Below are 23,182 nucleotides of genomic sequence, written 5' to 3'. Positions count from 1 at the left end.
GTTTAGGGCCCAATCCGAAAAGGTTTTAGTAGCTCATTTGGGGTTCCCCATTTCACACGGACTACATATGATCATTGTACCTTCTGAAAGTGTGCTTTAATGATACGATGACGTGAATAAAAAAAAAAAAAAAAAAAATCAGAGTATTTCACAAATAAATTTCAAATAAGTCCAACATTACAGTAAAAGACGAGCCTTTATTTTTCGCATTAAAAAAAAGCATGTCGATAATACTGTGAAAAGTTTTACAAAATGATACATAGTTCAGTGAAAGAACAATTAATAGAAGCGTCCAACCTACTATCTGTGCCCCTTTAAAACAGGTAGAACAAGTAGGGAAAGGGCTGTATTGACAGAACGTGCATGACAAGTATGGCTGGATAACAGCTACTGTAGGTGAGATTGACGATGACATAAAAGTGTTTTGTGTTAGACGGATGAAGAATTAACTTGCAAAAACTCAATTTCATTCACTGGCCAAATATGACAAAGGTCCTGTGAAAGACCATAAAAACGTAAACGACTTGCTCTGCAGCTTTTGATGTACTTACTGATTTGTTAATTCAGGTAAGGCACCACTTAAATTTGAATGGGACAGTGGGACAGATGTTTGGTCGGTGCTTTCAAGAGAAGAAAATCTCTAGGTGTAAGTGTTCTGATTTTAGCCTGTTTCAGGAAAAAATATACTTTGCACAATCTGAGAGCAAAGATGATGTGTTAAACGTTTACAAATGAGTCTCTTAAAAAAGAAGGAAGACGAACACTTGCATTCTGCTGTATACAGGTTAGAATATGCAGTACAATAAATATAAATAGACCAAGGGAAGACTGAAGAAAAAAAGATTTATGGACACAAACCGCTTTACATTCAAATCAAATATACAATGCAGCATGGAGAAAAAACAAAAAACCCTGCATGTCTATTCTATCTGACAAGTGAGCCAATAAAACCTGAACAAACGCTCCCAAAAGACTGGCGTCCTAAACAGGCTGTCCTGAGGTCAGTTTTGACATTGAACTTCCACAGTACATTGACACGCTATAGAGACATGCTATCCCAGGAGAACCTTAAAAAACGTAAGCCATGTTATGTCTTCTAAAACTAATCAACCATGATGTTTACACTTCCAATGTATTTCTTCCTACTGATCACCTTTATGAAGGTTGAGGCAGTGTTACAAGATTTTATTTAATATCATTTTGATTTTGGCAACAGGGACATGCTCTGATCAGCTGATCCAAACCTCTTAAATAAGACTTCTTAAGAACCTTTTTTTATTTACAATGATAATTCTTAACTTAAGTCTCTGAATTATCGTTCCCACTGTTTGTTAGCATCAATGCGAGGAGTAAATTTAGAAGTGAATGTAATAATGAGAAACCTCTTGAATAAGAATAGTGGGGAGATTTTGCAAGACACTCAGGAGTATGAGCATCAGGAGATGACTGTGGGTCCATTTTAATTTTGTCCACTGCGGGGCTGCATGTTCCAACATGCTCCTTTACTTTAGCCAAATTGAAAAAAGAAATTTCCAGGTCCAGAGTCTTGAAAAAACACACAAACAAAAGTTAGTTAATATGATGCATTTTCTCTGATAGATTTTTCCATGATTCAATAAACTAGTGTTTGTCCAAACTGGAAAAAAAGAAGAAAAAAACATACCTGGACTGGAATCAAAACTATATCCTCCTCCTCCTCCACCATGGCCGCCAAAGAAGGCCCTGAAGATGTTGTTTGCATCAAAATCTAAAGAAAAAGCAAAAGGCAAAAATATAGCGGGATTAGCTGGTGATGATGAGGTTCAGTAAGAAAAAAATGGAGCAAAAAGTTGGAATATCCACCAAAACTTCTAATTTATGGATAAAAAAATAAATAAAAAAAGCTATGATGCATGTTATGATATTATGTGTACATATGTATTGTGAATAATCTGTGAATCTGTTTTGGTTGCAATTGAATATATCCTTTTGTAGTTACTGGAGATTTAGATTTATTCCTGCCGACATAATATGCTCACATTGCAATTTAACAACAAGTAGAACTATTCAGAGGTTATTGGGCCCGTCCAGTTTAACTCCACATACTGTTGTGTTGATGTAGTTTGTTGTCAAAACGTTCGCTTTCTTCAGAGTCAACTATTACGACTATCAACGACCAGCTCCACCAAAAACGTCACCGCGGGAGATGGCTTTGAAACGCAGACACCAAAATTAAGGTAAGAAATAAATAACTAAGGCTAACATTACACGAAACATAAACAGGCTAGCTAGCTAACAGTTATCGATCTCACGACATGACTAATTGTCCGAAGACAGCATTGTTGAGAGTGAAATGGGAGACTAGAAAAAGGCGTTCAGGTAGTGTGTTGTTAGGATGGCTACAGTACATCATAGGCTCCTGGTATCTAAAAGATTTTCAATGTAATGGCTCAGTATCTAAATGATTTCAAAAATGTGGATGAGATCGTTATAATTGGATGGCCTGCAGCTTCAAGCACAATTCATTTGGATACAAGCGTTACATTTTGGAAGATAGACCGAATTCTGAACAGCAATGCCCGCGCTGCTGTGAACAAGGTCTATCAACTAAGGGTCTTTGTCATCTTTAAAAACACCTAATAATTAACTCTCTAGAGAAGCATATCACCATGTTTACATCCGCCAAGCAGGCTATGTTTGCCCATTTGTTTGTTTGTTGGATTGTTTGTCAGGAGGATTACAGAAAAACTTTTGGCCTGATTTTCATTAAACTTGCTGGAAGGGTGTAGCATGGGCCAAGCAAGAACCCATTAAGTTTTGGAGCGGATTTGAATCACGGGGCGGATAGATGAAATATCTTTCATTAACAAAACGAGATAGACAGACCTATTAGATAGATAGATATAGATTATTGTGGTGCTGGAATAATCAGAACAATGTTCCAGACTGGGAAGATTTACACCGCATTAACATTGTGATGGAGCATGCCTTAGCAGAGGTATGCACTCTCAAGTGCTTTTTTTTAGTTTGAAATGTATTCCTTTAAAATACCGTAAGTAATATAAAAAAAAAACTGATATGTTCTCTTTCATCCCACCAATGACCTACAGGCGGAATGTAAATCTAGCCAAATAAAAGATTAAAAGCAGTCACCTCCGCCATCACAGGAGCCCTCATCTTCCAAGTCGTGTCCACTATCGTAGCGCATCTTCTTCTTTGGGTCAGAGAGCACAGTGAAGGCCTCGCCCACCTCCTTGAATTTCTTTTCCTCCTCCTTCTGCACCTCTGGAGTTGCCGCACTGTGGCGGTCTGCAAGAAGATGATACAATTAAGATTTTAAAACATCATCAAACGTAATCAAAGTTGGTAACCTGCATGTCTGTGCAAAGACCAAGAGGTCTACCTGGGTGGTGCATAAGGGCCCGTTTGCGATAGGCTTTTTTTATCTCGTCCTCAGTGGCGTTCTTGCTGACCCCCAGCACCTTGTAGTAATCTTTCCTTTTGCTCTTCTTCAGCTCCAGCTGTGCTGTCTTCAGCAGATGTTTGTGATCTAGAGGGATAAAATGTGTGAGTGTGTGAAAACCTGACCAGCTAGTGTATCAGTTAAGACGGGTGAAAATGTAGAAAGACGCCAGCTTACCTGATGTTTTTTCTGTCTGGTAAACTTTTTCATAGTCTCGTACGGCCTCCTCATACTGCTCCGTGTTCATGTAACTATGGGGTTACACAAAGTCACTCAAAAACTGCACAATGTGGAACACACACACACGAGGAAAAATGTACTCCTATTGAATGTGTATCATACCACTGAGCTCTTCTTAAGTAGGCCTTGATGTAAGTGTCATCTAGTTTGATTGCGCTGGTGCAGTCATCAATGGCTTGATTAAGTTTCTTCAGCTGTTGATGAGGAAATAAGTAAATGTATGAATGAATGAGTAAGAAGAGCCCAAGCACTATGCAAGGTTGCTACTTTTAAACAAATAACCAGACAGCATTATTGATCAAATGCCTGTGACTAGCAGTTTGCTGATTTGTTGCCTTTCACCTTTGCTCCTGCCGTGGCTCTGTTGCAGTAGAGTTTAGCGTTGGTCTTGATGTTGTTGGGGTCTATCGTCAGGGCCTCGGTATACAGCTGGTAGGCGGCTTCATAGTTGCAGTTCTTAAATGCTTGATTGCCCTCCTCTTTCTTGGCTTTTAAGGCTTTGGCATTCTGATTTAGAAAGAGAACAAGTCATTATGTTTCTCCTACAACAATTTACTCACACTTGAAGTGAAATTTAAGCCATGTTAAAAGATGTTCTCTGTATTTCAGCATGTCTCGAACCGTGGATTTACTGTGTTGAGCTGCCTTGTCATGTATGTGAGCTGTAGGAAGAGATTTTTGTTTTTGTCTATTTGTGTTAGCCTTTTTAAAAAGGTGCCCTGTGGAGTTGTCTTTTAAACAAACAAAAGTTCTGATTACATTCAGTGTTTTGCCTCACGAAAACGCATTTTGTGTATACGTCAGTGTCGACATAAAAAAATGACAATCTTACCCTGCAGGCTAGCCGGGCCTTTTCGTGGTCAGGTGCCATGCGCAGAGCCTGGACGAAGAATTGTACAGCTTTATCGATGCAGTCCTCGTAGTAAAGACACAGGCCTCGGACGTAGAGTGCGTCTGCGTTCGTGGAATCCATTCGCAGGATATCGCTGTAAAAGAAAGTTTTGTTTTCATCTGCTGTGGAGAATCTGCAAATCAATTCCATCCTTCTTATTGGAAAGCGACTAAAGCAGACCCTGTACTCATATTAAAATCTTATATGAAGCCAAGAGAGATTTGCATAACTGTAACAAAACAATCATACACCATGAAGCTAACACCAGTTGTTCCTACCTCGCTACAGACTGGGCTTCGGGATAGCGTCCCAGCAGAGCCAGACACTCGGCCTTGAGGATTTTGAAGCGGTGGCAGGCAGAAGCCACAGCTAAGGCCCGGTCCATGCAGTACACCACCTGGATCAGAACAGAGCCAATTCACCTGTTACACTATTCATTTCATTCATTCATGCAAGAAATGCAGATATTTGGAGCTTTGAAAAAGCTAAATATTTGTTTTATTATTATTCAATGTAAAAAAAAAAAAAAAAAAAAAAAAAAAAAAAAAAAAAAAAAGCTGTTCAGTGTAACTTTGAGAAATTTCGAGAGACAAAATGCATGTGTGTGTAATAAATTAAGCACAATTTAACAGATTTTTCTGTCATCATTTTGATTAGTTGATATATCATATTTTGATTAATTGATATATCATATTTTGATTAGTTGAGGAAATCTCTCGCTCTCTTATATTTTCCAGCTGACTGACCATAGAAATAACTTGGAAAAAGGTGAAAAAAGAAAATGGGTGTAAATACCTTTCTGAAATCCCGCTTCTCAAAGCCAAAATCTGCCATTCGTTCGTACTCCAGTAGAGTCCCTGCAGTCTTATTCTAAAATACGACAACAATCACCTATCAGTCAATCTTTCTTTACAATGTTAACAGACGGGTTTGAATTGCATGTCTTTAGCTCCAAGAATGTAATTAGTACGCAATTCAATTCAATGCTTTCCTATACTGTAATTACATGAAATAAAATGCGAAAAGTTCAGGTGATCCTCACCTCCTGCTCGGCCTCTTTGTTGCTGGGCTCAAGCTCCAAAACCTTTTGAAAGCAGCGATTGGCCGCCATGGCATTTCCCAACAACAGGTGGCACTTGCCCTCACGTAGATGACCCTGTGGGACAGGAGGGGCACAAGACTATGTAAACAACTGTACATGTTACTCTCTATTCTGCAAGTGCAGAAAGGGGTTTTGAGACAATTAGTGGCGGGCAAAGCTGAGAATGTAGAGGATGTTCAAACCGACCTTCATGAAACAGTCATCCAGCCGCACAGCCTGCTGGGAATCTTCTAGGGCCTCTCGAAAGCGACAGAGCATCATGAGGGTGGCTGCCCTGTTGCCATAATAACTGGCATTTTTGGGGCTTACATCTTGAGATGAAAGAAGAAAAAAATGTCGCAAACTGAGATGCGGGTACAAATTACAGATAAATATACTCTATGTCCATACAAATGGCAGAAGTCAAGTCTTAAAGTAGATGTGAGACAAGATGAAATCATCAGCATTTCTCAACAGGACAGTATAAACAAAGATTGGTCAATGGGTTAAGAGAAGTTGGTGGTCACCTATGGCTTTAGTATAATAGTTGAAAGCCTCAGAGTATTCTTTCTTGCTGTAGAATGCATTTCCTTGCTCTTTGAAGCCTTCAGCCTGACTGCAAAGAGAAAAAACAGAAACCAGACAGTAACTAGCTGATGCAGTATAAAACAAACTGTTCTGAATTTTATTGAAATTAAACTGGAGACAAAAGGCACCTTAAAAAAGTGCAGTTTTCTACTGATAATCTCTTTCAGTTAACTAAAAAAAAAAAGTGTCTCTTCACAATGTCTTCATTACGCAAGTTTGATTTACTGTGCAGCCCTACTACAGACTTAAGGAAAAATCTTTGTTTGGTACAGATCAATCAATGATGCAAAAATGATCATTCCCTCCAATATTGTGATTCATATTACAATATTAGTTGAAATAATTGCAATGAGATATATTTTCCAAATTGTTTAGCCCTACAACCAATTAAAGGCACGGTTGTTAATATTTTCCAATATACAGTATGTACACTTTTTAATATATTTTTTTAAATGGTCTTTACACACCGACAGCAATCAATAACGTATGGGCTTTGAAAATGGAGTGAAAAAGATCTGTCATCTGTAGCTGCTGTAATCCTTTAAAAACGTCCACCAATCAAACCGAACGGACCGATTTTTATGAACAAATGGTTTGCTCATACTCATTTGTATCCTTAAGAGAATTTCTTGCAAATGAGGCAGAGCCTGAAAGGACTGGAGTGTGGTGTGTTACACTTGGAACTGGGACAGCAGAGCATAGCACATACTGTACAGTCCTGATAGCTGTAGTACTAAACATAGCAGTGAAATTCACCTGCTGCAGACCTTTCAAAAAGTGCCAAATGTTAAAGGGCAAATCAACACTGATTCACATACGGAAAAAAATGCTGTGCTGCTCACTGTGGGATGAAGCATTTAAAAGTGTTGCTATTTAGGCCGCAACTCAGTCAGTGACATAACAGTGAGTGTGTTCAATCAGCCAAAAAAAAACTTTAACTAAGGTTGGGTGCAGATTTTGTTTTGTTTTGAAAAATGCATTCTGATAGATCGAATTCAGCGGTTAGTCTAAAAAAAAAGTCAAGAAATGGGAAAAAGCAAAGATTTCTTAGCATGACTTGTTCGTTTTCACATGCTTTTGCCATGGCAGATAACAAGCACATTCACCCTTAGTGTGTATAAACTTTGTTTGAGACAATAACATCATTTTAATACATAACATTGTCATAATTCTGAATAGCATGCTGGCACAGGAATTAGAAGATAAGTAGGTTTTAGCTTAAGATGACTAGAACACTGTACAACAATGTTCTATTGTTTATATTTCCTTTATATAACAGCAGCATTTTGTTTTGTACAAACATTGCAGCAATGCAAATCTTTGAAATAACTAAATTAACAGTAGAACATATAGAGAGCCGAAGTCACGCCCTTCTACTTCCGGTCCATGGGACCTATCTTTTAAAAAAATATGGACAAGGGCCAATGGAGAGATAATAATTATTTTTTTATCCCGTTTGAATTGAGCCATGGATTACAAATATGATGTTCGTCAATTTAAAACATTATTTTTCAACCGAAGAAAGTCTCAGTTTATTGTTAAACTGTGAAGTATAAGACTGTGAAAATACGTAATTAGAAAGACTACAAACTTCATGGATGACGTCTGGCTGAAGCTACAATGTCTGTGTATCGTACCGGGGATGTAACGTTACTCTAATGAGCAGAGGATCTCACTTGTTCTTTTGCTTATCTGCTGAAAACACTTCACTGGATAAAACCCAGCAGGTAAGATAACGTTACATGTGTTGTGGAACAGAGCTAAGCTAGCTAGCTAGCAAGCAAACCAAGCATCAAGCTAGGTGAGGTAGATTGTGTGAAACGGGGATGTAGTCCACGGAGTGGTTTCACACAAAACTAAGTGGTACTATGACAAACCTACGGGTAACTAAGACTTTCTTCGGTTGAAAAATTATCTTTTAAATTGACGAACATCATATTTGTAATCCATGGCTCAATTCAAACGGGATCAAAAAATTATTTGCTTCTCGCCGTTCACTACCGTTCATATTTTTTCCGAGTTTAGGTCCCATGAGGTCCACCAGAAGGGGCGGGACTTCGGCTCTCTATTGCTATTGTGTACATCTCTCTATCTGCAAATATAGCACTAACAGTTTGAGACATTGCCAATTTACTTATTATGGTACTTTGTATTATTACATCTCAAACAACTGGAAAAATCACTCATACAATGTACTGATTGCTATATTTTATCTTTCATATGTGGCATATTCTAAGCCCAGTAAATACTACCTAATATTCATTAATAATTGTTTTGTAGACACATTATACATGTTAACATTTTATACATGTGTAACATTTAACACTCTTTTATTAGAACATGTGTTGCTTCAAATTTTGCACAGATCACATTGACAGTAATGTTACATTTTGCATTTAATTCTGAGTGTTTGATTGCCTACCAGAGAGGTACATTTTTGGTTTGCTTTAAAAGGTCCCATATTGTAAAAAGTGAGACTTCCATTATGTTTTTGATTATTTGATTATAAAGCAGGTCGAGGTGCTATATAAGTACTTCTACAGTATTAAAACGCTCAATCCACAGAGAAATGCACACAGCCCTTATTAAGAAACTGTGCTTTTAAACAATCTGTCAGGACTTCTGTACAGTTGTGATACCACAACACACACTATATCTTTTTTTGTTTTATTATATAGGTAGAAAGTGCCACTACAGTGCCATCACAGTCATTCCCCAGCTGCAATTACGGTGCAGATGTGGAAGACGGTAAACGTTGACCAATCAAAAATGTGGTTTTTTTAACATTAAAGCATGTAAACATGTTATAGAAGAAAACCAAAATACAAGTATGACCCTGATGAGGGTCATATGAGCATAACATGGGACCTTTAACTATTGAAGACTGTCGCATCACAACCCTGAATATTATAATAATTGAGACAGTTTAAAATGTTTCGGTAAGTTTTGAAAGTTTACTTAGGGAATTACGGTAACCCTGATGGTGATGGTTTGAGCCTCTTGTGGAACTTTCTTGAAAACGGACTGCTACCTTACGGTCCAGAAACAGACTGTAGTGATGCTTTATTCTCCGTACAAGCAAGTCTATTGACCCAAAAAGTCTCAAAATACAATATAGCTGTAACGTTAGCTGAGGAGCATGTGCCAAGACACGCTAATTATCTTAGCTAACGTTAGGTTTTCTTGACGAATAAGTTGCGAAGCAAAGTCAATTTGAAGAATCCACAAATTGTGGTCTAATTTGAACTGTCGAAACTATGATAACGCCAACACCTACTAATCAAATCTAAGATTTCGCTAAATGTTCCGTTTTCCCCGGACGGATAGGTAACGTTAGCCTGGTTAGCTTGTCTCCAGGCTGATCGCGCTGTTGTTCCCGAGGCTTGTCAGGTAACGACGGTTGAGTTCAGTCAGTGAATCCCCGGTTATTTTCATATTATACACGCAGCACAACAAAACACAGCGGACAATTATATATATTTTTACCGATCCATGTCCTCTGGATTGTGGATTTGAGGTTCTGTGTCCACCGGCACGTCGATGTCAACAGCTGCCATTTTTTCTAGAAAGAACGAACACGAACCAACGTCATTTCCGGGGCCTTTTTTTTTCTTCCTCTTTTTTTTGAGGTCTTGAGAACCATAGATGAAAAAAAGTAAACGTTGCATCAAAATATTACATGTTTTAATATAACTTTCTCAAAGCAGGACTTGTGTGGGATGCATAATTTTCTGGCTTTAAAACGTACATACATTAGCTAGCTTTTCAAAATAAATGTTACAAAAAATGAATAAAAAATAAATAAAACAGAAATGTACTGCGGTTTTAACCAGCTTCAAACCTCGCCTGAGTCTTTGAAACATTTAACTTCATTTTAAATTACCCCATAAGCTTCTACTTGTAATCATTTTTCAATCAACTAATGATCAGGCTCATATCACAAGGATTTACTGGATGATTCACAAATGAACAGTTGGACATGCTGTGGCTATTTGTGTATATTAGACATTCTCCATATCAAGAGCTGAAAAAAACACTTCTAACTCCTTAGCATGTTTTTCGTTAAAAAAACAAACATTTACACGTTTTTATTTACAGTTAATCTCCTACAAATATGCTACAATTGAACATCAGTCAAAGAAGGCAGTATATCACAATTGTCTTTGTCGAGATGCAAAAACACATTATCTATCCAAAAGTGACTAAACATGATTTTAACTTGGGTTAGTGTATCAATAATAAAGAGATTTAGATGTTGATGGTAACTACTCCTTTTCACAATTTGCTGTTTGTTAGATAGATACAAATGGCTATTGCAGGAAATAGCACTGACATCTCCATGGTTATCCTATCTATTATGTACAAAATACCACTAGAGGGCACTAGAGTATCATAAAGTATGGTGGGGATACATCAACAATGACTTTGTTACCAGCCACAACAGCAATGCTGGTATTGTTTTTCACCTTGTGACTCTGTGTGCATGCTTGTGTGTCGGCTACTGCAGTAGGAACTACCACAGAAGAGGTTTTAAGTACTTTGCATGGTGTTTATGTCTGCCTGTCCGAGTTGTCTGTTATGGAGTTTAAAGATGCAAGTGATCTGAGCAATGGCACAGGTCGTCACAAATCTTTACAGGTGGTGTGTTGTTGAGATCAAAATTAAAACCGAGTTCGAAGTTGGGTGTAGTCCAAGCATACCTATCTTGATCTGCATAGTGATCTGAAATAAGAACAGTGCCAAACTGACAATACAAGTTATTACTGACTGTGAGCCTTGATCAAGGACCTTTAAGTGTTCTTGTCGATATTCATACATGAATTAGGTCTATATTCTCCGTAATGAAAGCTGAAAGAAACTTATATTTGCATATGAAGAAACTACCACAACTTTGTAAAAACAGTACTATTTATATGTTCATATAGAATACAGTATTGACATTTTCAGCACATAATCATTTACATTATTGCAATTGATGCAGTTACAGTTAGTCATTAATTTTACCAGGTGACACTTCAAAAATACATATTGCTTAGGATGATTCAGCACTATCAGGTCGGAGTGGTTTTCTAAAGTGAAAGAAAGTTTTTTTTTATTAAGCTATATGAAAAAAATTGAATAAAGACGTCAAATACATTTAAATACTTGTGGATAAATCATAATATATAATTTCGGGGAACAGCACACATCAGCCTGTCTCTTCATCTTCCACAAACTTATTTATCAACACAAGTTTTCAATTTTATAACTTTAAATGAAACTATCACACTGTATGCATTAGCTGTAGTCTGTCTCCATATGGCGAGTATTCTTGGCATCATATCAGGATGGTGATTGATTGTCACTTCATAACACAGAGAGCAAAAGAGAAACACATACACAGAGAAATGAATGTAGAGAAAAATGAATGTATGTATTTATCTTAAATAAATTATTTAACGAAAATGCATCCACATAAGACAACGGTTGTAAAGATATACATTTGATGAGATAAACTATCCTTAGCAATCCAAAGTTATGGGTCTCCTTTGTCTTTTCATTGGTGGAGGGCGGTTATATATGAAAATAGCCACTTTCATGGGAGATTAACACAATCTGGACTTTCTTGATCTTGGTTATAAAGACTGAAGCAGGAATTAAGTATTGTACTTGTTCTCCCAGAGTACAACTAGAAAAATCTGAAATTGAAAGCATTTTGGCAACAAACACTTAGTAACATTTACACACCCATAGTGTATTATATAATTGTCTTTTAAATAAAACTAAAAGATGCTTGTCATTATGGCTTCCAGAGGGGTCCAGACCCAGGTAACATGCACTCAACAGTTTGTTGAGGGGAAACAGCTGAGCGATGGTCCTTCCATTTTTAAAGGGGTGAAGACACTGGTCAGTCAGCACTGAAATCTCAATCTAGAGTACACCAGGGGATTGTGCATACTGTTGTTACGACTTGAAACTGCCAAATTTGACATGTTTATATGCTGCCATCGTGGTCGCTGCATAGTGTCCTAATGTCCTTCAGGGGGTCCCGTGCTTTGTCCTTACTGACCAAGCTAAACTTTTCTGCTAGTCCAGCTTTGGCTAGTTTATGTCCACTCTACTGTAAGTCCTCCAGCCTAGCCTGGCTCATTGCTAATAAGGAGAGAAGATAATAGGAGCATGTGTAGCCCTCATAGGTCCTGGGGCAGGCCTGAAGAGTGTGGGGCTGATCAGGGGACCATGGATGAAGGCTGTGGGACCCGGCGGCAGCCGTAGTGCCAAGGGTCCAGATGCCATGGTGCACAAGGCAGCTTGATTGAGGGGGCTGGTCAGGAACCCTGCCGGCAGGGCCTTAGATAGCTGCTTGTGCAGGGCCAGTTTAGTCTGAAACCAAAGACAAGAGACATATTTATTCTAAACAAGAGTCTAAAGCCAATCTAGCAGCTCTGTGAAGCAGTACTTAGACACAGTGGTGCTTTGAGCTAAATTATGAAATCAGCATGCTACTAGAATTTGCTAATTAGCACTAAATGTAAAGTACAGCTAAATTACATAGGAATGTCACTAGTTTTGCAGGCATTTAGATTTGGTCATAAACCAATGTATAGGACAAATTAAAATGTTGGCTTGATGATGGTGCCAGATAAAAAGTCAGAAGATCACCAAAGTCATTAGGGTTAAACATCTGGGAACCAAGAATGTCAAAAATTAGGATATTTCAGTCTAGATCAAAGTGGTGGTAGTAGTAATTTATATATATATATATATATATATATATATATATATATATATATATATATATATATATATACTTATATACAGTACAGGCCAAAAGTTTGGACACACATTCTCATTCAATGCGTTTTCTTTATCTTTGTGACTATTTACATTGTAGATTCTCACTGAAGGCATCAAAACTATGAATGAACACATATGGAATTATGTACTTAACAAAAAAGTGTGAAATAACTGAAAACATGTCTTATATTTTAGATTCCTCAAAGTAGCCACCCTTTGCTTTTTTGATAGCGCTGCAAACCCTTTGGGTTCTCTCAATGAGCTTCATGAGGTAGTCACCTCAGGCACGGCGTTATGGGTGGGCCTGACGGGCCTAGGCCCACCCACTTTTCAACAGGCCCACCCAAAACATTTCCTCAAAAAACATTAATTAATTAATATATTATAATTTGGTGAAGAATTATTAAAAATTGGAAAATAATCTCATAATTTGTGGTAAAATTGTCTAAATGTTTAGTTTTCAAAAACAATTTAAAAAAACTGGTCATGTCTATTTTTATGTTTCTGCCCAAGTTCAGCAGACAGTGAGGTTCGGATCGGATATAGCTTGTCTGTATGCTAGGCTAGCTCCCAGTGATCTGAGAGTGTGAAAATCATTTCCAGTAAAGGACAAGGTTGCAACAGCCGTTGTTTAGGTACCTTAAACGTGCACGAACGGTCTCAGAGTCATCGCTACAACCAGGAGATGAAGGAGAGCTGAGATCCACAACGCCTAGCACATCTTTGTCTCGGACACTGCAGGATGCTAACGCGGCTAGCGCGGCTAGGGTGCTATAGCCTTTGCCTCTGCCTCGCGAGTGGATGATATAGCCCCTATGGATATAGCCCTGTGGATCGGTCTTCCGAGGATGAGCCCGCAACTCAACCAGTGCTAAAGTATCCGGTCACTTCTTCTGCTGAGTTTAATTGTGTAGGACCGCCAGAGGATAACAGTAAGGTATGTGGCTACTCTGCCTGTATTGTATTATGTCGTTATATGACATATATGGATTAAAATAATCAATTCATAACCCGCTACAGAAGCTGCAGGCGCAGTTCTATTTCTATAACAGCTTGTTACTGTTGTCAAGTTGTTTTTTCCGTCATGGTTTTCTCTTGTTATGGCCAATAATGGTTTAGGGCTATTAATGCGATTTATTTATTTTTGTTAAACATGTTTTTAACATGAATCATCACACTAAAGTAAGGAAATAACTTGAGTCTTGTTTTACATGACAGTTGACGTTGTCAATGAACACGTTCTGTGGCCGAGTATTGATTGAAACTGTCGGGCAGTGTTGTTGATTTGTATATTGTTGAAAACTTAAAACAGTTGAAAAGAATTGTGAAATATTCTGCCTCATGTTATACGAGCAGAACTAAACTATGTTTTGGGGAAATATTAGATTCCTGACCACTTTTACAGTCTATAGGCCTTAGGTTAGGAGAGATGCGCTATAGCACAGCCAGGTATGGTGCGTAATGGAGAGTCCAAAGCGCTCTTCTTTTGGGCAGAACCAAGGAGAGCGATCGCGGATAGGTCTGTCCTTTGCACCGATGCAACAATGCAACAACATATAAATAGCATCAAGCTATTACAGTCTTTATTATGTAAGCACATATAATATATATAATATAACAGTATATTAGCCAGTCATTTTTATTAGGTTAAACAGGGATTTGATAACGTTTTTAATTTAAGGCCCACCCACAATTGGTCTGGCCCATCCAAAACTGGAATCCTGGCGCCGTGCCTGAGTCACCTGAAATGGTTTTCACTTCACAGGTGTGCCTTGTCAGGGTTAATTAGTGGAATTATTTCCCTTATTAATGGGGTTGGGACCATCAGTTGTGTTGTGCAGAAGTCAGGTTGATACACAGCCGACAGCCCTATTGGACAACTGTTAAAATTCATATTATGGCAAGAACCAATCCGCTAAGTAAAGAGAAACGAGTGGCCATCATTACTTTAACAAATGAAGGTCAGTCAGTCCGGAAAATTGTGAAAACTTTGAATGTGTCCCCAAGTGCAGTCGCAAAAACCATCAAGTGCTACAACGAAACTGGCTCACATGAGGACCGCCTCAGGAAAGGAAGACCAAGAGTCACCTCTGCTGCTGAGGATAAGTTCATCTGAGTCACCAGCCTCAGAAATCGCAAGTTAACAGCAGCTCAGATTAGAGACCAGATGAATGCCACACAGAGTTCTAGCAGCAGACACATCTCTAGAACAACTGTTAAGAGGAGACTGCGTGAATCAGGCCTTCATGGTCAAATAGCTGCTAGGAAACCACTGCTAAGGAGAGGCAACAAGCAGAAGAGATTTGTTTGGGCCAAGAAACACAAGGAATGGACATTAGACCAGTGGAAATCTTTGCTTTGGTCTGATGAGTCCAAATTTGAGATCTTTGGTTCCAACTGCCATGTCCTTGTGCAACAAAGAAAAGGTGAACGGATGGATACTACATGCCTGGTTCCCACCGTAAAGCATGGAGGAGGAGGTGTGATGGTGTGGGGGTGCTTTGCTGGTGACACTGTTGGGGATTTATTCAAAATTGAAGGCATATTGAACCAGCATGGCTACCATAGCATCCTGCAGCGACATGCCAACCCATCCGGTTTGCGTTTAGTTGGACAATCATTTATTTTTCAACAGGACAATGACCCCAAACACACCTCCAGACTGTGTAAGGGCTATTTGACCAAGAAGGAGAGTGATGGAGTGCTGCGCCATATGACCTGGCCTCCACAGTCACCAGACCTGAACCCAATCGAGATGGTTTGGGGTGAGCTGGACCGCAGAGTGAAGGCAAAAGGGCCAACAAGTGCTGAGCATCTCTGGGAACTCCTTCAAGACTGTTGGAAAACCATTTCAGGTGACTACCTCTTGAAGCTCATCAAGAGAAGGCCAAGAGTGTGCAAAGCAGTAATCAAAGCAAAGGGTGGCTACTTTGAAGAAACTAGAATATAAGACATGTTTTCAGTTATTTCACACTTTTTTGTTAAGTACATAATTCCACATGTGTTCATTCATAGTTTTGATGCCTTCAGTGAGAATCTACAATGTAAATAGTCATGAAAATAAAGGAAATGCATTGAATGAGAAGGTGTGTCCAAACCTTTGGCCTGTACTGTATATTATTTGTATCAACCACCAGCCATAGCATACTTGCATACTCTCTCCCCCCCTCTATGTGTGTGTGTGTGTGTGTGTGTGTGTGTGTGTGTGTGTGTGTGTGTGTGTGTGTGTAAAAGAGAGACAACCCACCGCTAAGATAGCACTGGGCTGTAGTTTATTATAGGGGGTGAACTTGGCCTTGACAGGCTTCCCAGCCAAACGCTCTTTGTGTCTCCTGCTGCTCATGTGCTAAAAGAGGACAACAATATAAAGTAAGTTTTAAGCTCTAACAAACCAAAGAGCCAACAAACTGGGTAGTTTTCCTTGAGAACACAAAGGTTAGGGATTCCATATTTTTTGTTTTTATACTGTGGTCAGGGGTTTATACAAGAGTAAAGTCAGTCACATTTATTATATCAGGATAAACCCACATACCTGCTTCAGCTGTGTCTCTGAGTTGACAGACACCCGACACATTTCACAGTGAAAGGGCTGGCTAGATACACCCATAACCGCTCTGGTCTTGCTGCTCATTCGCTGCTTAATTCGGCTGGTTGGCCTGGGCGATGATGTCATCTTGACCCTGCGTTGTGACTGGCTGCTGTTGTGACCATCAATCATCTGTTTGTGCTTTGAGCCTGATTCAGCCAAATAAAGAGGAGGAATATCAGAATCCTAAACTAACCAACATAATATCAGTAGTATTGTACAACATACCACTACAGTGAGCCTCCAACTGGGAGCTGGAATTGACCGTCACTTTGCACGTAGGACATTGAAGAGTTTTTTTGTTGCTCTTGGCCTCTTTAACCTCTTCCACCTTCACCACCTCCTTCTCCTCACCTCCCGTGGAGCTCCCCTGAGGGTCAGAGTGTGGGGCTGAACCGGTGGCCGGGCTGCACCCTTCCACCGTTGGACTGTCTGAAGGTATATCGGAAAGCTGAGAGCCAGGGGAGATTAGTGGGGACAGCTGAGGAGAGCGAAGTGAGGAGGAGTCTGTGGATGAAGGCTGTGAGGACAGAGTGTGTGCCAGCGAGCATTCCTGGCTGCTTTCTGGTTGCTGCTGTGCAGGTTGGGAAGAAGTACTTGGGCCTGTGGACAGATAAATAAACATAGAAGTTGCACTATGAGCCCATTTACACTTGGTATAGCAATATAATATTTGTCTTGGTATTTTTATTTATTTGTTGGGCATTTTAGACCTTTTTTATAAGACAGCTTAGACATGAAAGGGGAGAGAAAGAGGGGGAATGACATGCAGCAAAGGGCTGCAGGTCGTAGTCAAACCCGCGGCTTCGGCGTCGAGGAGTGAACCTCTATATATGGCCGCCTGCTCTACCAGGTGAGCTACCAACCCTTGTCTTGGTCCTTAATCCGGATAAGGGTAAACATTTGTTAATGTGAATGTTACAATAATTTAGATTGGTACATAATAACAATGATAACAATTGGTGCTCAGAATACAATTATTTATTATAGCTACTTCAATTGTATCCAGTTTGAGAAGTCAGACAAGAAATGAGCATTTTCTGAACGCTTTTTGGTAACACTACACATCCCCCTAGTTAGCATTAAAAAGTACATAGACATACATAAACATTTACAAAATGGTTTATGACACACTATAATGTAATTGTATTAGTATATATAAACACACCTATGTGTTTATTTTTGTTTGTGTTATAATATACAGTATTTGTCAACAATTATAACTTTTCAGAGGAAGACATATTTTGTGTTATATGTTTTACTTTAATGTCATTCACAGTCCGTTCATAATCCAGCCCCCACTTATGAGTGCCCACAGGAAGAGTTTTAGTTGTTGAAAAAAACATTAATCAACACTTATATGTGCTTACAATTCCATTATAGTGTTATAATGTATGTATTACATGTTTATATACTGCTCATGAAGCTTATATCATTTGATTGTTTGTTTTCTTAGCTTTGTGATTATTAATACACCTGTTCATCTGGATGGAGAGCTGCAGCATACAATAGCCTGTACTGATATAAATAAAGTTGTGTTGGATTGAAAATGTAAGAATTGCGCTGGTTCAATTTAGCTACCAACACTGGATGTGCCATCTGCAATATGAGCGAGAGAAGATGCACTCATGAGGTTTTATAATACCACAACAATACATGAATTATACACGATCAAGGTATATGAATATATCTTCTTGACTGATGCAATCCCCTTGTTCCTTCTTGTTCTTATCAGTCTTTTTGTGCAGCCGACCTGCCATTTTTTCTTTGTTCTGTTTCTTTAATATAACCTTGTTACACTTTTACTTCTCCTCACCTACTTACTTCTCTCATCATCTCTCTTTGATTTTAGTATCTTTTTCCTCTTTTTCCTCTTTTTTCTGCCATCTCAATCAATTTTCCTCTCTCTCTTTGTCAACTGTCGCTCCCTCTGCTGCAGCTCCCTCTTTCACCATCAATCAAAAACCATGGCAACCGCTGAATGTAACAGGCTAATCATTGTGTGGTTTCAAGGAAATAGATAGGTGCTGGAAGAAAATGGGAGGGGGATTAGCAAACATGAAAAGGAAAGCTATCCAGAGTATTGAAAGGAAGATGGTGGTATTTTTTTAGTCAGGCAGAATGAGAAGCGGCGTGAGTAAAAAAAACGCCAAGTTGTTAATCTTAGAGCATCACTTGTGTAGGCAATGTTGCAGAAGAATATGGAAGTACATCTGTTTCATTGGACTTTGAAATTAAAAAGCCATTGAATTTCTAGCACTGAATATTTATGCATTGAAATTATGTATCTGATTTTTTTGCCTCTAAATTTTACCCTTCACATTTTCAACAATTCTCACTTTTATTTTTCTAATTTAATAAATTCAGAATCGAAAATACAACATAAAAAAATTCAATATACCAAATTCAGATGCAAAATACAATGTAATATACTAATACTACAACTAATATATTTTCAACTTCCTCAAATTCCATCCATCCATCTTCGTCCGCTTATCCGGTGTCGGGTCGCGGGGGGAGCAGCTCCAGCAGGGGACCCCAAACTTCCCTTTCCCGAGCAACATTAACCAGCTCCGACTGGGGATCGGCGTTCCCAGGCCAGGTTGGAGATATAATCCCTCCACCTAGTCCTGGGTCTTCCCGAGGCCTCCTCCCAGCTGGGACGTGCCTGGAACACCTCCCTAGGGAGGCGCCCAGGGGCATCCTTACCAGATGCCCGAACCACCTCAACTGGCTCCTTTCGACGCAAAGGAGCAGCGGCTCTCCGAGCTCCTCACGGATGACTGAGCTTCTCACCCTATCTCTAAGGGAGACGCCAGCCACCCTCCTGAGGAAACCCATTTCAGCCGCTTGTACCCTGGATCTCGTTCTTTCGGTCATGACCCAGCCTTCATGACCATAGGTGAGGGTAGGGCGAAAACTGACCGGTAGATCGAGAGCTTTGCCTTCTGGCTAAGCTCTCTTTTTTCGTCACAACGGTGCGATAGATTGAATGCAATACCGCACCCGCTGCGCCGATTCTCCGACCAATCTCCCGCTCCATTGTCCCCTCACTCGCGAACACAACCCCAAGGTACTTGAACTCCTTCACTTGGGGTAAGGACTCATTCCCTACCTGGAGAAGGCATTCCATCGGTTTCCTGCTGAGAACCATGGCCTCAGATTTAGAGGTGCTGATCCTCATCCCAACCGCTTCACACTCGGTTGCGAACCGATCCAGTGAGTGCTGAAGGTCGCAGGCCGATGATGCCATCAGGACCACATCATCTGCAAAGAGCAGCGATGAGATCCCCAGCCCCCACCAAACTGCAACCCCTCCCCACCCCGACTACGCCTCGATATCCTGTCCATAAATACTACAAACAGGATTGGTGACAAAGCGCAGCCCTGGCGGAGGCCAACCCTCACCTGAAAAGAGTCCGACTTACTACCGAGAACCCGGACACAGCTCTCGCTTTGGTTGTACAGAGATTGGATGGCCCTGAGAAGACCCCTCACCCCATACTCCCGCAGCACCTCCCACAGTATCTCCCGGGGACCCGGTCATACGCCTTCTCCAAATCCACAAAACACATGTAGACCGGTTGGGCATACTCCCAGGCTCCCTCCAGGATCCTTGCGAGAGTGAAGAGCTGGTCCGTTGTTCCACGACCAGGACGGAATCCGCATTGTTCCTCCTCAACCCGAGGTTCGACTATTGGCGAACCCTCCTTTCCAGCACCTTGGAGTAGACTTTACCAGGGAGGCTGAGAAGTGTGATACCCCTATAATTGGCACACACCCTCTGGTCCCCCTTTTTAAAGGGGAACCACCACCCCAGTCTGCCACTCCTTTGGCACCGTCCCAGACTTCCACGCAATGTTGAAAAGGCGTGTCAACCAGGACAGCCCCTCCACACCCAGAGCCTTGAGCATTTCTGGACGGATCTCATCAATCCCGGGGCTTTGCCACTGTGTAGTTGTTTGACTACATCAGTGACTTCCGCCTGGGAAATCGGCGACAATCCCCATTATCCTCCAGCTCTGCCTCTAACATAGAGGGCGTATTAGTCGGATTCAGGAGTTCCTCAAAGTGCTCCTTCCACCGCCCTATTACCTCCTCAGTTGAGGTCAACAGTGTCCCATCCTTACTGTACACAGCTTGGATGGTTCCCCTCCCCCTCCTGAGGTGGCGAACAGTTTTCCAGAAGCACTTTGGTGCCGACCGAAAGTCCTTCTCCATGTCTTCTCCAAACTTCTCCCACACCCGCTGCTTTGCCTCTTTCACGGCAGAGGCTGCAGCCCTTCGGGCCCGTCGGTACCCTGCAACTGCCTCCGGAGTCCTCCGGGATAACATATCCCGGAAAGACTCCTTCTTCAGTCGGACGGCTTCCCTGACCACCGTTGTCCACCACGGTGTTCGTGGGTTACCGCCCCTTGAGGCACCTAAGACCCTAAGACCACAGCTCCTCGCTGCAGCTTCAGCAATGGAAACTTTGAACATTGTCCACTCGGGTTCAATGCCCCCAGCCTCCACAGGGATGCACGAAAAGCTCCGCCGGAGGTGTGAGTTGAAAGTCTGTTGGACAGGGGCCTCCTCCAGACGTTCCCAATTTACCCGCACTACACGTTTGGGCTTACCAGGTCTGTCCAGAGTCTTCCCCCACCCTCTGACCCAACTCACCACCAGATGGTGATCGGTTGACAGCTCTGCCCCTCTCTTCACCCGAGTGTCCAAAACATACGGCCTCAGATCAGATGAAACGATTATGAAATCGATCATTGACCTTCGGCCTAGGGTGCTCTGGTACCAGGTACACTTATGAGCATCCATATGTTCGAACAAGGTGTTGGTTATAGACAATCCATGACTAGCACAGAAGTCCAACAACAAACAACCACTCTGGTTTAGATCAGGGAGGGCGTTCCTCCCAATCACGCCTCTCCAGGTGTCTCCATCATTGCCCACGTGTGCGTTGAAGTCCCCCAGCAGAACAATGGAGTCCCCACTGGAGCCCCATGCAGGACTCCAGTCAAGGTCTCAAGAAGGCCGAATACTCCGAACTCCTGTTTGGTGCATATGCACAAACAACAGTCAGAGTTTTCCCCCCCACAACCCGCAGGCGTAGGGAGGCGACCCTCTCGTCCACCGGGTAAACTCCAACACAGCGGCGCTCAGCCGGGGGCTTGTGAGTATCCCCACACCCGCCCGGCGCCTCACACCCTGGGCAACTCCGGAGAAGAAAAGAGTCCAACCCCTATCCAGGAGTATGGTTCCAGAACCAAGACTGTGCGTAGAGGTAAGCCCCACCAGATCTAACCGGTAGCGCTCCACCTCCCGCACCAGTTCCGGCTCCTTCCCCCACAGAGAGGTGACGTTCCACGTCCCCAGAGCCAGCGTCTGCTGCCCGGGTCTGGTCCGTCGAGGCCCCTGACCTTCACTGCCACCCATGTGGCATCGCACCCGACCCCAACGGTTCCTCCCACAGGTGGTGGGCCCATGGGATGGAGAGGGAGTTGCCACGTAGCTTGTTCGGGCTGTGCCCGGCCGGGCTCCGTGGCAAACCCGGCCACCAGGCGCTCGCCGACGAGCCCACCGTCTGGGCCTGGCTCCAGACGGGGGCCCCGGGCTTCCTCCGGGCAGGGTCACTCCATCTCTGCTTAGCTTTTTCATTGGGGTTTTTGAACCATTCTTTGTCTGGCCCCTCACCTGAGACCACTTTGCCTTGGGAGACCCTACCAGGAGCACAAAGCTCCAGACAACACAGCCCTCAGGTTCACAGAGACACACAAACCTCTCCACCACGATAAGGTGACGGTTCCTCAAATTCAACAGCCCAAATTCAGCTGCAAAATGTAATGTTTAAAATTCAGTGTTCAAATTTGAAGAGTAAAATTCAGAGGCAAAAAAAATCACATACATAATTTGAATGCATAAATATTTAGTGCTAGAAATTCAAATGGCTTTTAATTTCAAAATCCGATGAAACAGATTTACTTCCACAGAAGAACTAATAGCTATAACATTAAGAATATGAAAAGGATCAAGGGTAGTAGCTACCAATTTTTTTTTTTTTTTAAATGGGACTCAAAGTGCAGTTTTGGGGGGATATTAATAAGCTAAATTGCAGTTTACACCTACAATAGAAAATTACACATGGCAGTTTTTACAGTGTTTTTTTGACACAATTACAGCGGCAAGTAAAAGTTAGGTCATGTGCGCAAGGAAGTGAGGGCATATTCGAGCACATCTTCATTTTTGTGCAGTACACCATGCACAAAGGGGTTGATAAACTGCAATATACATTAGATGGCCCTCAGTTTATACTTCAGATCCGAGGGGCTGGGTCCTCAGACATTTATTCTCAGTATAACTTCAATGACCCAATTTTCACCAAAATGCCCACACCTGGCCTCAAGATGCCTCATCTACTTGGAATGCACTATTGTTGCACTTCTTCTTCTCTCTGCGGTGGGCATCAAAGTAACTCGCAAAGCTATTTTTAAACTTGGCTTATCTTTCGAGCTGAAACTATTACTTGATTATTTGAATTGGCAAAAACTTTCCTAATCGATTAATCATTTGGGTGTGTTCATC

At 41.2% G+C, this 23,182-nt stretch overlaps 2 protein-coding genes across 3 annotated transcripts in view; both read right to left on the bottom strand.

Moving 5' to 3' along the window:
- Window positions 1–823: 823 nt before the first annotated feature.
- Window positions 824–9,839, bottom strand: LOC114547892 (dnaJ homolog subfamily C member 7). The gene is made up of 14 exons (XM_028567412.1): window positions 9,730–9,839; window positions 6,183–6,271; window positions 5,863–5,987; window positions 5,617–5,730; window positions 5,370–5,444; window positions 4,853–4,971; window positions 4,515–4,668; window positions 4,025–4,189; window positions 3,785–3,876; window positions 3,620–3,693; window positions 3,383–3,529; window positions 3,133–3,288; window positions 1,664–1,747; window positions 824–1,545 (listed from the first exon to the last, which is right to left on the bottom strand). The coding sequence occupies exons 1-14, from the start codon at window positions 9,798–9,800 to the stop codon at window positions 1,508–1,510; spliced, it is 1,503 nt and encodes a 500-aa protein (XP_028423213.1). The 5' UTR covers window positions 9,801–9,839; the 3' UTR covers window positions 824–1,507.
- Window positions 9,840–11,237: 1,398 nt separating this feature from the next.
- Window positions 11,238–23,182, bottom strand: part of LOC114548288 (zinc finger protein 385B) — a 78,366-nt gene continuing 66,421 nt past the window's right edge. For both annotated transcript variants that reach the window (XM_028568139.1, XM_028568141.1), the window contains exons 6-9: window positions 16,835–17,209; window positions 16,553–16,755; window positions 16,268–16,366; window positions 11,238–12,606 (exon numbers count right to left, since the gene is read on the bottom strand). In XM_028568139.1, coding sequence (XP_028423940.1) covers window positions 12,376–12,606; window positions 16,268–16,366; window positions 16,553–16,755; window positions 16,835–17,209 — 908 coding nt within the window. In that variant the 3' untranslated portion in view covers window positions 11,238–12,375. The remainder of the gene's footprint in view (window positions 12,607–16,267; window positions 16,367–16,552; window positions 16,756–16,834; window positions 17,210–23,182) is intronic.

The sequence above is a fragment of the Perca flavescens genome, chromosome 21 (assembly GCF_004354835.1).
Source record: "Perca flavescens isolate YP-PL-M2 chromosome 21, PFLA_1.0, whole genome shotgun sequence".
NCBI classification, from domain to species: Eukaryota; Metazoa; Chordata; class Actinopteri; order Perciformes; family Percidae; genus Perca; species Perca flavescens.
Note: the sequence above shows the minus strand (reverse complement) of the source record. Positions and strands in the feature narration are given on the sequence as shown.

What these genes read in the sequence shown, in the direction of transcription:
- LOC114547892 (XM_028567412.1), bottom strand. Translation starts at nt 9,800, where the DNA reads ATGGCAGCTGTTGACATCGACGTGCCGGTGGACACAGAACCTCAAATC. An exon ending in CTATTATACTAAAGCCATAG is followed by an intron (nt 5,988 to 6,182) that starts GTGACCACCAAC and finishes TTTCATCTCAAG; the next exon opens with ATGTAAGCCCCAAAAATGCC. An exon ending in TGGATGACTGTTTCATGAAG is followed by an intron (nt 5,731 to 5,862) that starts GTCGGTTTGAAC and finishes CCTGTCCCACAG; the next exon opens with GGTCATCTACGTGAGGGCAA.